The sequence below is a fragment of the Oryx dammah genome, unplaced genomic scaffold (genome assembly GCF_014754425.2).
Source record: "Oryx dammah isolate SB20612 unplaced genomic scaffold, SCBI_Odam_1.1 HiC_scaffold_23, whole genome shotgun sequence".
NCBI lineage: Eukaryota > Metazoa > Chordata > Mammalia > Artiodactyla > Bovidae > Oryx > Oryx dammah.
In genome coordinates, this window is record NW_024070207.1 from 124,470,404 (window position 1) to 124,485,260 (window position 14,857).

Genomic DNA, 14,857 nt, shown 5'->3' on the forward strand with positions numbered 1-14,857 from the left:
TACAAGAGTTTCAAAAAGCTATGTCAGCTCTTAGCACTGAACAAATACAAATTAGAAAGGTGGTTTTACAAAACAGATTGGCCTTAGATATTCTGACAGCTGCACGAGGAACTTGTGCCATTATTCATACTCATTTTACTAAATACATGAACAAGATGATTCAGGCTATAGATACTCCTGAAGCCTTAACTGCCTCACTTTTGGAGACATTAACTAATTCCCCATGGGGAACTATCCTAATTGCAGTAATTCTGATTGCTTTTGCTCTCTGCTCCCTGCATCTGTAACTGTGTAGCTGGATTTGTTTCCAGTCGCATGAAGGCTTTTAAGTTACAAATGGTTGCTCAAACTTCTGCAACTGCGGCAGCTTCCTCCAACTACTACTTGGGGCCCCTGGATCAGAGACCCTCAATATGAGGGTTAGGAGAATATGTTGCCTCACCAATTTAGAGATGATGCTCCTTATCAGCTTGGAAGCAGTTACAGAATGAGCACAATGTCCCTTTCCCTAGGCAACATAATTGTACTAAAAGAAAATAGGGGAATGAGAGGGTAACAGGTAGGAAGGTGAGGGGACTCCAAACGGAGGAAATAGGCTGCAAGTGTCAGACATTTTTACCTCTCTTTTAAGTGGCAGCAGAAAACAAACAAGTGTTAGATTATTTCCCCTTCTCTATACAAATTTAAAAAGGGTTTCTTTTAAAATTCTTGGTTGCTATGATGACACCTGGTTCCACCTGAACTTAACTAGTCTCAATCCCTAAGCTAACCAATGCGTTTTGCTTATAGAAATATTTACCTTAAGCTATGTTAATGAACTCTAGATTCTGTCTTCAAGTTGGTTCTGCCTAAGATTCAGAAGGACTTGACAAACCACGATGTTTTACCCATGTAAATGTTCTCTTAAACTATGTTAGTGAGACTATGTTTGCTTAGAAACCTGCCTTTCTTCAAGATTCATATCAATCATTTTATGGCCCAGGATGACTCACTTTGTGCCAATGTAATCTCAATGCATGTTGTGAGCGAGGGGCCTGTCGCCAGTCTCTGAGTTTTGAGACATTTCCTTTCTCCAACTAGCAGACTGCTAGTAGCTATATAACATCCAGGTAAAGACTAGCAGGGGGGCACTCTTTCTGCCCCCTTCTGATGCCTGTATCAGAAGCTTTCTCTATCTCTTTTATACTTTAATAAAACTTTATTACACAAAAGCTCTGAGTGATCAAGCCTTGTCACTGGCCCCGAATTGAATTCATCTCCTCTGGAGGCCAAGAATCTCAGAGTCTTTCATGGCTCAGCAACAGCCTTTCAATAGGACAGCCAAAGTCTTAGACTGTGTGGATCACAACAAACTGGAAAATTCTTAAAGAGATGGGAATATCAGAGTACCTTACTTGCTTCCTGAGAAATCTGTATGCAGGTCAGGAAGCAACAGTTAGAACCAAATGTGGAACAACAGACTGGTGTCAAATTGGGAAAGGAGTACATCAAGGCTCTATATTGTCACCCTGCTTATTTATTAGTTGCAGAGTACATCATGTAAAATGCCAAGTTGGATGAAGCACAAGCTGAAATAAAGATTGCAGGAGAAATATCAGTAACCTCAGATATGCAGATGACACCACGCTTACGGCAGAAAGTGAAGAAGTAAAGAGCCTCTTGAAGAATTGAAAGAGGAGAGTGAAAAAGTTGGCTTAAAACTCAACATTCAGAAAACAAAGATAATGGCATCTTGTCCCATCACTTCATGGCAAATAGGAGTGGAAACAATGGAAACAGTGAGAGACTTTATTTTCTTGGGCTCCAAAATCACTGCAGGTGGTGACTGCAACCATGAAATTAAAAGATGCTTGCTCTTTGAAAGAAAAGCTATGATCAAGCTAGACAGCCTATTAAAAAGCAGAGACATTACTTTGCTGACAAAGGTCCATCTCATCAAAGCAATGTTTTCTTCCAGTAGTCATGTATGAATGTGAAAGTTGGACCATAAAGAAAGCTGAGTGCCAAAGAACTGAAATTTTTGAACTGTGGTGTTGGACAAGACTCTTTGAGAGAGTCTTTTGGACTTCAAGGATATCAAATCAGTCAGTCCTAAAGGAATCAGTCTTGAATATTCATTAGAAGGACTGATGCTAAAGCTGAAGCTCCAATAATTTGGCTACCTGATGCAAAGAGCTGACTCATTAGAAAAGACTCTTGATGCTGGGAAAGATTGAAGGCAGGAGAAGGGGATGACAGGGGACAAGATGGTCTGGGAGATGATGAAGGGCAGGGAAACATTGTGTGCTGCAGCCCATGGGGTTGCAAAATGTTGGACACAACTCAGCAACTGAACAACATCAACAACAAATTTTAAAAATCTAAAAATTTTCTTAGAGGGCAGATAGGGTAGGTTGGTAGGAGAGATGCTTTAGTTTCAGACTTTTGCCATTGTGAGTACTTTGTGTAGGAAAAAAAATCTGAAGAATTTATTTTGAGGCATTTAAAAATTGTAAGTATTCAGTGATAACAAGGAATAAGTGTTAATATTCTTTAAGCAAGGGAATCATTTTGTTAGGATAAAGGGAAAAGATGTTCCTTTATAACCATTTAAAAAGATTTAAAAGGGGGAAAGAAAGGATACATAAACCTTATACAGAACAATTTAACTAATTCTGGTGTCCAGTAATATAGTGGAATGAATTCCTCATTTTGTTGTTGTTGTTGTTGCTCAGTTATGTCCAACTGCAACACCATGGACCACAGCATGACAGGCTTCCCTGTCCTTTACCATCTCTCCTTCTCCATATAATGGAAATTTTTATATGACAGATAATAAAAATAAATAGAAAATAAATCAGTTTTTAGCAATAGTTGAGGAGGGAAATGTAAGAATTTCAGAAACTGTTATTTCCATACACTAGATTTATAGTATTGTGATTAGGCAATAATTAAAATAAAAACTGGCAGATTGGAAAGATTTTTTAAGTGAAATTCCTTAACTGAATCAATGAATCAAATCAGACACAGATTACAGCTGAAGTAAATGGTTTACTTCTTTCTGCCAAAAACTTTATTGCCGTGGTCTTGAGTGCTTGGAAATTCGATTAAGCATCATGGTAAGATTTCCCACAAACTTTTGGTAATGTTTGTTTTTGTAACATCAACGCAAATAGGAATCTATATTCCTGATACTTCAGGAAACACCGGGCTATCCAGGGGTAATTTGTAAGAGAGAAAAAACCACCCACTTAAGAACAGCGCAAAGGCAGCCAGACATGCCACTATAACAGTGTTGCCAATTTTCTGAGCATGTGGCTTGAAGGGTATATTGAAAGATGGTGGGAAGACAATACCCTCTTCAGTCATCACAGAGTGGTAATTCCAGGTGACAGCAACTGAGATACAGATACCAGCAGCTATGTTGAGAATTCCTGAAATGACAAATGCTTTGTAGGTAGTAGTAGTCTCAAGAATTCCCATGGACACATTTTTAAGTGCAAAAATAACAGAGGCTTTCCCCAAGAGTCCTAGAATGCTGGCCATCAGTAAAAGGTTTTGAGAAACACGGATATCAAGAGGTAGGTAAGTATCACGGTAGCTGTAACTGTGACATGAGGTAGCTGTGGTGATGTTGGTTTGATGGAAGACACAGACTCTCCACATTCCCATGCAGGCCAGACCAGGGGATTGTGAGGCGTTGTCTAGATACCATACTCGCCACTCCACGAAGCCCATGGAAGTGCTGCCGAGGATCCATCCAATAGTGGCGACTACAAAACCTACTATTTGGCAATTGGCACTATTGATGAGCAAGGGCATGGTAGATGTGTACCCAAGGGAACTGCAAACAAATACAGGACATCATGAGTTTGGAAAATTTGGCCTAGAACAACACACTCAACCCGCTATCTCCATTCTCCTCCCCTACGTTTACACTGCTGTGGATAAACAGTACTATATTTGAGATTTAAGTACTATTATTTCTCACCAGAGACATTTGACCCTCAGGCTCTGCACTGGAAAGCACAGGCCAAGCAAATTTTCTGAAGGGCCATCTGGGAATATTTACTAAAAGACTTAAAATGTGCAAAATTTCAAACAGACAGTTCTACTTCGGAGCATTTGTCCAAAGATGTAACTTAAGATTGATCACAAACATTTAGTCAAAAAAATAATCAACACAGTCTCTTTGTAATATTGAAAAGTGGGAAAAAATTTCAGGGGCAACAAGAAGGCTTGGTTAAGTAATTTATGCACATCCTTGCAAGAGGCCTATATGGCAGCATTCAGAGTAGACTAGACTTGTATGAGGGGCAATATTTTGTGTTTTGACTCTTCTCAAGGTTCATCCATGTTGTAACATGTACGAGTACTTGGTTACTTTAACTGAGTTAGAGGGGTTAGGCGTTCTGAAAGCTACTTGTATTGTGAAGAATCAGTTACATGTAGGAAGGAGTACATAATCTAATGCAGAACTCAATGAGTTATGAAAGGGCCCACACCCACACAGTACTGCACTGGAAGGTAAAGTCCTAACCACAGGACCACCACGGAACTCCCTAAATTGTTTCTTCAATTTGATATATAGACGATTATTAAAAAAAAAAAAGATCTTTATGAACGCACATCCATCTGGAACATTCTGCCCATAAGAGGGGACTGCTGGTATCACCCTGGCAGAATCTCTCAGCCTGTTCCTCTCTCCCACCTAGGACCCCCTTAATGCCCTCCATTGAATCCTTGCTCCTGCTTCACCCTTGATTTCTGCCAATGTTCCATTTAAATTGCTTAAGATTTTTTTCTTTTTTTTTTTTTTTGATTATGTGCTGCTTTCAAAAGCCTTTGTTAAATATAATACTGCTTCTGTTCTGGGTATTTTGGCCATGAGGCATATGGCCAAAGAACCAAGACAGTTGAGCTGGGTGCACTTAACTCACTACTACTAGGAAGGATTTGAATGTTCAGGTAATTGAACATTTTAAACAGAAAACATTCAAGTACAGTAGGAAGATGGCATGCCACCTCAGCTTCCAGACTTAGAAGTTGGCTCAGACTGCTGTCCCAGGGCAACCAAAGCCTCCCTGGCACCCACAGTACATTCAAGAGAATAATGCTTCGAAGGACATGAATAGTAATGAGAGGTAAGTCATGGGCTTCTGTTTGCTATGCAAATATCTTTGGAGTTTTGATATATATTATGTTTACAAATATATAAAGGGAAATATCTTTCTTAATTTTCACAGAAGTATGAACATTTCTACACTAACATCTGCAACTTATGTGTTTTTCAGCAAGGTATTTTGAATAGCTTTCCTTACAAACGCATACTTTTCTCTCTCTGTTTTCAACATTCCCATCACATACAACATCTTTTCCACAACTTTGACTTTTTGTCCAAAACATCCATTACTTTTCTTAATTGGTTGATGATTGGTTTACAATATTTGCTTGATTTCTGTCATACATCAACATGAATTAAATTAACATGAATTAACCGTGGGTGTACATATGTCCCCTGCCTCTTGAATCTCCCTCCCACCTGCCGCCCAGTCCCACCTCTCTAGGTTATTACAGAACCCCAGTTTGAGTTCCGAGTCTTACAGCAAAGTTAATCCATCAATTAATTGAAAACAGAGAGAGAGACAGAACAGCAGAAAGTTACAAGGTCTCTGAGTTGAGCAGTCAACTGGTAATTCCTGGCAGAAGAAGAGGGAGCCATTAAATGAGAAGTTGGAAGAGCAGGGGGATTTTGTAATGGTTGCACAATATTAAAAAGGTAGTTAATGCCACTGAACTGTACACTTAAAAATGGTTAAAATGGTCAGCTTTTATATTATGTATATTTACCACAGTAAGAGAAAAGAAAATTATTGAGACCCTCAGGAGATTCTGTTAAGGCAGGTTGAATCTTTTGTTATTTATTAGAGATTAAAATTGAGAAATTTTAAATTATTAATTCATATAATACACTACCTCATGTTAACATAGAGATTTTGATACAGAGTTAACTATTTCCCAAAATAAAATTTAGAGGGCATTGTTTTTAGTGTCAAATTTCACAGAACCTCTTATACAGGAGGTGGTGATCAAGACCATCTCCAAGAAAAAGAAATGCAAATAGGCAAAATGGCTGTCTGAGAAGGCTTAACAAATAGCTGAGAAAAGAAGAGAAGCTAAAGGCAGAGGAGAAAACGAAAGATATATTCATCTGAATGCAGAGTTCCAAAGAATAGCAAGGAGAGATAAGAAAGCCTTTCTCAGTGATCAGTGCAAATAGGTAGAGGAAAAACAAAAGAATGAGAAAGACTCCATTGTATACTTGTGGGAGAGTAAGAGTGAGCAAGGTACATAGTGTTTTAGTATCACCATGGTAAGTATTAAAAAAAAAAACAGTTTTACATTTGTGGAATCCACCTACACACTGGATAGTCTTGAAAAGTTTCACTTCTGTAGGGTTTATATTTATTGACTCCATTTACCTTTCTAAGGAACTACTAAGTATTCTTATCCTCATTCTATAGGTGGAAGCACTCAGGACAGAGGCTGAGTAACTTGCCTAAAGTTCCATGGGAAATGGCTTCAGAGTACATCATCCTACCTCACCTTTTAGGGGCAAAATGGCAGGAAACTGAAAGAGCTACCTGGAAAAGGAAAAGCATCCAGGAAGGGGAGGTAACTGGGGCAACACTTCCCAACTATGGATTCAGTCCATTGCTCAGGGTAAGTGAAAAGGGCAGAGATTTTGAAAGCTCCAGGACGGTTCCACTGTGCAACTAGGGTGTGAGAACTACTGAATAAGGCAAAAGAAAGACCTTTTGAGAAACAGTGTTGGTGAAAGAAATGTGATCTCAGGTGCCTTCTGCTGGAGCGAGGGATGTTGTCAGAGACTCTTGCAATGGGTGCAATGGGGAGACAAAGTACCATCCATGGTGGCATCGGCCAAACAGAATGACCTGGTCACTCTTTAGGATGGATGTGGTCATCCTAGGAAAGGCCACCAGAACTAGTGGTAATCAGGCTGTGAGTGTCTCCTTTTGGGAGACCAACAAAGCCAGCTCTCAAGGTAACTGTCACATAACGGGAATGTGGCAAAGTTACAGAAATGAAAGCTTTTATCTCCGGTTTTAGATTCAGCTCCAAGTCCCCATCATATTCACAAGACATCAGTCAGCTATTACTACAATACTGAAGGATGACACTGAGTAGGCAAGCAGAAAGTTGGAGTCTTTATGTATGACACACAATCTACAGGGTACAAATACTTCCCTTGTATTTTCCCTTCAATCATTTCAACTTCACTATCTCTTCAGTACAATAATACATCAAGAATCTGAAATCTGTCTGCTCCCAGAAATGTTTAGAGGACTCTGTTTTTCTCGAACAATATGATTCAAAGATTAAGACAGAAAGAGATGCCCTCAAAACCCAAGCTTGGACCAGAGAAGCTGCTTAATCAATATTTGTAGAATAAAAATTCAAACAGGAGGGACACAAAGGATGCTTTTTACAAGTTCATTTGTAGTTATATTAACTACTACGTATATCTTTCTATCTTCCATATCTGTATCAGAGTCTCCTGCTTATTAACTCGACTTGCTTAAAAGGTCTTACATTCAATGAAATGCTCCTTCACACTCAACAGAATTGCTGTTACACAAACAGAAAACTATTGGCCACAATGTGGAGAAACCAGAACCTTTGTGCTTTTCTGGTAGGACTATAAGCTGGTATAAGTGCTGTAATAAATGGCACATTGTTTCTTTAAAACAAAGACTTACCACGTGATTCAGGAATTTCTTTTCTGGATAGACATCTTTGTTGTTGTTCAGTCAGTAAGTCAAGTCTGACTCCTTGTGACTCCACAGACTGCAGCACGCCAGGCTCCTCTATCATTTTCTACCTCCTTGAGTTTACTTAAACTCATGTCCATTGAGTTGTTGATGCTATCTAACCATGTCATCCTCTGTCACCCCCTTTTCCTTTTGCCTCCAATCTTTACAGCATACCCCAAAGTAAAAGGAGGGATTCAGATAGTGGTATACTCATGTTTTAATAGCATTATTCACAATAGCTAAGATGTGCAAGTGACCCAATTCTGCACCCACGGATGAATGGATAGACAACATGTGGTTGATCCATATAACAGGGCATTTCTCAGTTTTTGAATGGAAGGAAACTTGGACACATGTTACAAAAAGGATGAACCTTGAGGACTAATTATGCTGAGAGAAATAAGCCAGGTAGGAGAGACAAATACTGAATGATTTCACTTTTTGTAGGACCCAGACTAGTCCAATTCACAGACACAGAAAATAAAACAGCAGTGACCAGGGTTGGGGGGGGGGCCAGACTCATTCAATGGTGAGTTTCAGTTAGCTTCAAACTGAGGAGATGAAAAAGTTCTGAAGATTGCTGGTGATATGGTTGCACAAGTGTTAATATCCTTAATGCCACAGAACAGTATGCTTATAAATGTTAAAAATATATCTCTCGTGTCTATTTTACCACACCAAAACATATACAATAACGAAGCCAGAGCAGCTACTAACCAGTCTCCAAGGGAATAAGCATTTAGTGAGGAGGGTGGCTAGTTCAAAGGGCAGCTCCTCCCTATGGGCAGATGTCCCCCACTTACACACTCTGCTCTCTGCTCCTGGGCTCCTCACTCTGAGCACAGAACAGCTTTTGGCCCCACTGTGAGTTAGTCTGGCCTGTAAGGCCAAGGCTCTCTCCTTGGACTTGTGCCGTCACCGCATTCTGTATCCACCGTACACACCTCGAGCATTCTCAGTTGCTAGGTCACGGACACCATGGCAGCATTTCTGTTGCTGATGGTGGCATGCCCTCTTCACCTGGTCTCCCCTGTGTCTCCTGGCCCTCTGCCAGAGGGGAGTACATTTCCTCCAAAGACCCTAACAGTTCAATTTTAAGATCTGTGTGACTGCTTCAGGTATGTCCCCTCATCCCTTTCTCTTGTCCCCCAGACATGGTACCTAACCCATCTTACTTGGAATTAATGACATTTTTTCTTAAAAGTGATGGCAACTTATATATGGAGGTGTTAGCAGCAGTGGTGCCCACATCGGGGAGACTGAGTCAAGACAGACCAACGACAAGAAACACATTAGGAAACATACCCTTAGTTCATGGGAAACACGCCCTTCTTGTTGAGTCTTGGATCACAGATGGTCCAGGGGCGTATGGCAGTACAGACTAGATAAAGTAGCTGCTAAGATAGGGGATAGCTTCAGATGGGACTTCTGTAAGAAATGAGACATCATGTCAATGAGCTATGACTCATGGTAGTGAGGACAACATTTCACATACAAGTCTAAATGCCACTGGAATCCTCTGTGTACAACTTTTCAGTAACAAATTTATCCCAATAAAATTATAAACATGTCAGTGAAACACACATACCCAATGAGCTTTATAAGTGAACTTACAATGGGGACAAATAGGGAAAAGAAAACCCAGGCAGAGAATATGTACAGTAAACCATTTTATAAACTTACAATGGGACATAACACAATTCCACATTAGGAAGAATAAAGAAGAAAAAACTTCCTAGTACTGCTAAATAAAAAGCTGATTTCCAAAATACATAGTTAAAAATGCTGGAGAGGATGTGGAGAAAAGGGTATCCAACCCTGTTGGTGGAAATGTAAATTTGTGCAGCCACTATGAAGAACAGTAAAGAGGTTTCTCAAAAAACTAAATACAGAATTACTATATGATCTAGCATCGCACTCCTGGGAACATACTCAGACAAAACTGTAATTCAAAAAGATACATGCACCCCTATGTCTCCAGCAGCATTACACACAAGAGCCAAGACATGGAAAGAACCTAAAGTCCAGCGAGAGGTGAATGGACAAAGATGACATGATGCCTATTTAATGGAATACCACCCAGCCATAAAAAAAAAGAATGAAACAATGCAGCAGTGTGGATGGACCTAGAGATTATCATGGGCTTCCCAGGTGGCTCAGTGGTAAAGAATCCACCTGCAATGCAGGAGACCCAGGTTTGATCCCTGGGTTGGGAAGATCCCCTGGAGAAAGGGCTGGCTACTTACGCCAGGATTCTTGCCTGGGAAAGTCCATGGACAGAGAAGCCCAGTGGGCTACAGGGCATGGGGCTGCAAAAGAGTTGGACATGACTCTTGACTACACAATAACAAAGAGACTATCATACTAAGTGAAATAAGTCAGACAGAAAAAGACAAATACTATACCCTATCACTTATATGTGGAAGCCAGTTCAGTTCAGTCACTAGTTGTGTCCGACTCTTCACGATCCAATGGACCGCAGCATGCTAGGCTTCCCTTTCCATCAACAATTCCTGGAGCTTCCTCAAACTAATGTTCATTGAGTCGGTGATGCCATCCAACCATCTCATCCTCTGTTGTGCCCTTTTCCTCCTGCCTTGTTCTCCTGATTTGATCTCCTTCCATTCCAAGAGACTCTCAATAGTCTTCTCCAACACCATAGTTCAAAAGCCTCAATTCTTTGGTGCTCAGCTTTCTTTATACTCCAACTCTCACATCTGTACATGCTGCTGCTGCTAAGTTGCTTCAGTTGTGTCCGACTCTGTGCGACCCCATAGATGGCAGCCCACGAGGCTCCACCATCCTTGGGATTCTCCAGGCAAGAACACTGGAGTGGGTTGCCATTTCCTTCTCCAATGCGTGAAAGTGGAAAGTGAAAAGTGAAAGTGAAGTCGCTCAGTCCTGTTCGACTCTTTGGGACCCCATGGACTGAAGCCTACCAGGCTCCTCCATTCATGGGATTTTTCAGGCAAGAGCACCAGAGTGGGTTGCCATTGCCTTCTCCCATCTGTACATAACTACTGGAAAAACCAAGCTTTGACTAGATGGACCTTTGTAGGAAAGTAACGTCTCTGCTTTTTAATATGTTGTCTAGGTTGATGATAGCTTTTCTTCCAAGGAGCAAGCATCTTTTGATTTCATGGCCACAGTCACCATCTGCAGTGATTTTGGAGCCCAAGAAAATTAAGTTTCTCACTGTTTCCATTGTTTCCCCAACGATTTGCCATGAAGTGATAGGACCAGATGCCATGATCTTAGTTTTTTGAATGTTGAGTTTTAAGCCAGCTTTTTCACTCTGCTCTTTCACTTCCATCCAGAGGCTCTTTAGTTCCTCTTCTCTTTATCCCATAAGGGTGGTGTCATCTGCATATCTGGGGTGGAAGCCAGAATATGACATAAATGATCATACCTGTAAAACAAACAAAAAACTCATACAGAAAAGACTTGTTTGCCAAGGGGGAGAGTGGAAGGATGGACTGTGTGTAGGGGTTTGGTAGATAGAAACTACTACATTTAGAATAAACAAGGTCCTACTGCAGAATGCATGGAGCTATATTCAGTATCCTGTGACAAAGTGTAAAAGGCTATAAAACAAGAATGTCTTTGTGTGTATCACTGAGTCAGTTTGCTGTGCAGCAGAGATGGGCACCACATTTTAAAACAACTAGACTTCAACTTAAAAAAACATAAAAGTATGTAGCTAAGAATCTTGTTTCTTAAAAAAAAGAAAATGGAGAAATGTGAGGGGACGGATGGGATACACCAACACCTTGCCTGACTTGGCACCGTAGGTCCCTGAGAGCCTTGGCATCCTGTTCTGTACAGGGAAAGAAGGACTCAGGCAAAGAAACAGGAGAAGGGAGTACCTGTGAAGGGCCTAAAGGAACTTCAGCTCACTTGAGCAGATCCTGGCACCACTGCCAGGGCAGCTGGCAAACCACAGGGAAAGAGAGCTCTGAGGAGAGGCCTTAAGGGATACGGGGTGGTCCCCAAGAGAAACTGTGGTCTGTGGCTGGCCTGTCAGTACTGGCAGATGGTTCTTCATCCAGATGAGAAGGCGGGCAAGTATGCATGCATGCGGAGCTCCAGTATTGCTGTAAAGCTGTCAGCTAGTGCCATCCACACATTTGCATCACTGTCTGTTTATGTGTGTGTGTGTTTCCCCTATCTTCTTTCATGCCGGGAAAAAAAAAAAAATATATATATATATATATACCTGGGCATGAATGTACACACAAATCACATGTCCAGACCAGGATCTCATACGGAGATGTCACAGGACCCTCCTCCGCTCCACCCTCAGGACCCTGGAGGCCCTTGTATCCAACATTCAAAAGAGTCCCGCAATGGCCACCTGGAATTGCAATTCCCCTGGAATGGTGCCTCTCGAGACATGGGGGCGTTCTGATCAGCACTGAGTGTTTAATCACGTGGTGTGGAGCAGGATGGGGTGGGCGGGGGTGGGTGGGGGCGGGCGGGGGCGTCGGTGCAGCAGCAGTCTAAGCGCACAAGCATTCGGGAAAACCCCTAGCAGAAAGTTAAATTCTGGTGCCTTGGTGCAAGATTGCTGGGAAGCGTCCGGCGCTCAGAGCGCAGGGCGTTTGCACACCAGCTCGCGTGCATCACCGTCTTCCACGCGGAACCATACTCCCCACGTGCCGCCCAAGATCCGAGGGTTTTTGAAACCGTGAAATGCAGGCCTCCCTTCCCAGGCTGCAGCCCCCCACCCCACCCCCAGAGTCGGAGTTCTACCCCTTTCTCGCCTCAAGGCCGAGGGTAGTACCACCAGGTCTGCCTGAGCGCAAACCTGGACATGCACGTCCACTATGACACATCCCCCGGGCCCCCAGCACAGAACTGGGATGGTGAAGGAACTGAACCTCTGCCACTGAGGGGCTGGCAATCCTGTGTTCCTTTTCCCCAGTGCTGAAGTCTGGCTTCTGAACACCCAGGGCATGGCGTTGGCATCCTGGTGTGGGCACCCTGCCTCTCTGGGCCTGGCTTTCCACACCCCACCCCAACCCTCTCCCCTGGCCCCCATGGGCTGGCTGCCCATGCTCACTGCTCCTGTCCACATCAGCTACCCACCTGGACAAGCACAAATAAGCACTCTCCCCAGCACTTACGGTTTAAAGCAGGAGTCTTCTGAAAACCCAAGAGGTCCTAGGGCCCCAGCTCCACGCTGGCCTTCCTGTTATGAAGAACTATTCCCAACTCAGCTTTAAAGCTCCACTCACACACTGGAAGAAAGTGCCGGAGTGAGGAGGTACAGAAGGAAATCCTCCTTTGACATTGTGGAAAGCAACCTGTTGAGCACCTTTTCCATCTCAAAAAACTGTTAGCTTCTGGGGAAAAAAAAAAAAAGAGATGCAAATAGCACATCTCCACACATTCTTGCAGGAGACCTTAGTTCAATTCCTGTGTTGGGAAGTTTCCCTGGAGAAGGGATAGGCTACCCACTCCAGTATTCTCTGGGCTTCCCTGGTGGCTCAGGTAGGAAAGAATCCACCAGTAATGTTGGAGACCTGATCTCGATTCCCCAGGTTGGGAAGATCCCCTGAAGGAGGGCATAGCAACCCATTCCAGTATTCTTGCATGGGAAACCCCATGGACAGAGGAGCCTGGTGGGCTACAGTCCATGGGGTGGAAAAGAGTTGGACATGACTGAATGACTAAGTGCAACAACATCACATTCTTCACCAAAGATTAACCAAGTGAAAATGACACCAGTCACCATAGCATGACCCTAGGAATCAAGGAATTCACTTCAACTACTGCTGATTATTAAAGAAATGCAAATCAACACTGTAGTGAGGTACTGCCCATACTGGTTAGAATGGCACTCCTTAAAAAATGTACAAACAGGGGGCGGTCCTAAGATGGCGGAGGAATAGGAAGGGAAGACCACTTTCTCCCTCACAAATTCCTCAAAAGATCATTTCAACGCGGAGCAAACTCCACAAAACAACCTCTGAAGGCAGGCAGAGGACATCAGGCAACCAGAAAAGCAGATCAGTGTCTTCAAAACCAGGTAGGAAAAAATATAAAAGACGAGAAAAGAGACAAAGGAGGTGGGGAGGGAGCTCCATCCCGGGAAGGGAAGCCCGTCCCGGGAAGGGAATTCTAAGAAGAGAGGTTTCCAAACACAAGGAAACACTCTACCTGCCGAGTCTAAGGCGAGCCTTGGAAACACAGAGGGCAACATAACAGGAAGGAAAAACGAATAAATAATTAAAACCAACAGATTACGAGCCCAACAGTAACTCCCCCAGTGGAAAAGCCGCGCAGACGCCTGCCGCTGCCGCTAGCAAGTGGGGGCAGGGCAGGGAAGCGCGGGAGCCGCGGGCTGCCGCGCTCGGTAAGAAGCGGGCAGAAACGCCCCACGCGTAACCAGAGCGAACGAACTTGGGCGAGCAAACCAGGCTGGGGGATAGCTATCACGCGAAAAGCGCGAACATAAGACCCCGCCAGGACCGCGCACAGAACAAAGGACGGAACGGAAATAGCCGGCTGCCGACCATCCCCCGCCGGGGACAGGCAGCCAGAGCTGTAAGGGCTGGAAAGGGGCAATCGCAGCCCCGGAGAGACTACCTGAAAAGCGGCAGGCAGGCTTCTTTGCTGAGACTTCAGGGGATGCAGGACAGTCACCACCTGCCTCACAAGGAGCGCCAGCAGTACACCCAGAAAACTGAGCAGTAGGAACAGAGAAGGGGACAAGTCCCGGCGACCGCGCTCGCCAAGCTCCAGAGCTGCTCGGACCCGGGAGGGGCGCAGAGCGCAGTCCCAAACAAGTTTGTGCCTCTGAGGGTTACCTGGGCGCCAAAACCGAGCAGCTTGGACCGGGGAGGTGCACGAAGCCTGGGGCCGGCCTCGGATGGTTCCTGGCTGAGCTCCGTGGAGCCGGAGCGGTTTGAGCGTCGTGGGGGAAGACAGGTCCAGCGGGGTTGAGACGCTGTGTGCCCACGACAGTGCTATTTGTTTGCAGCATTCCCCCCTCCCCACAGCGCGACTGAACTAGTGAGCCTAAAAAAAAAAAAAAAAAA

At 43.5% G+C, this 14,857-nt stretch overlaps 1 protein-coding gene across 1 annotated transcript; it reads right to left on the reverse strand.

Moving 5' to 3' along the window:
- Positions 1 to 3,159: 3,159 nt before the first annotated feature.
- Positions 3,160 to 3,801, reverse strand: CLDN34 (claudin 34). The gene has a single exon (XM_040265369.1). The coding sequence runs from the start codon at positions 3,799 to 3,801 to the stop codon at positions 3,160 to 3,162; it is 642 nt and encodes a 213-aa protein (XP_040121303.1).
- Between the last annotated feature and the right edge of the window lie 11,056 nt (positions 3,802 to 14,857).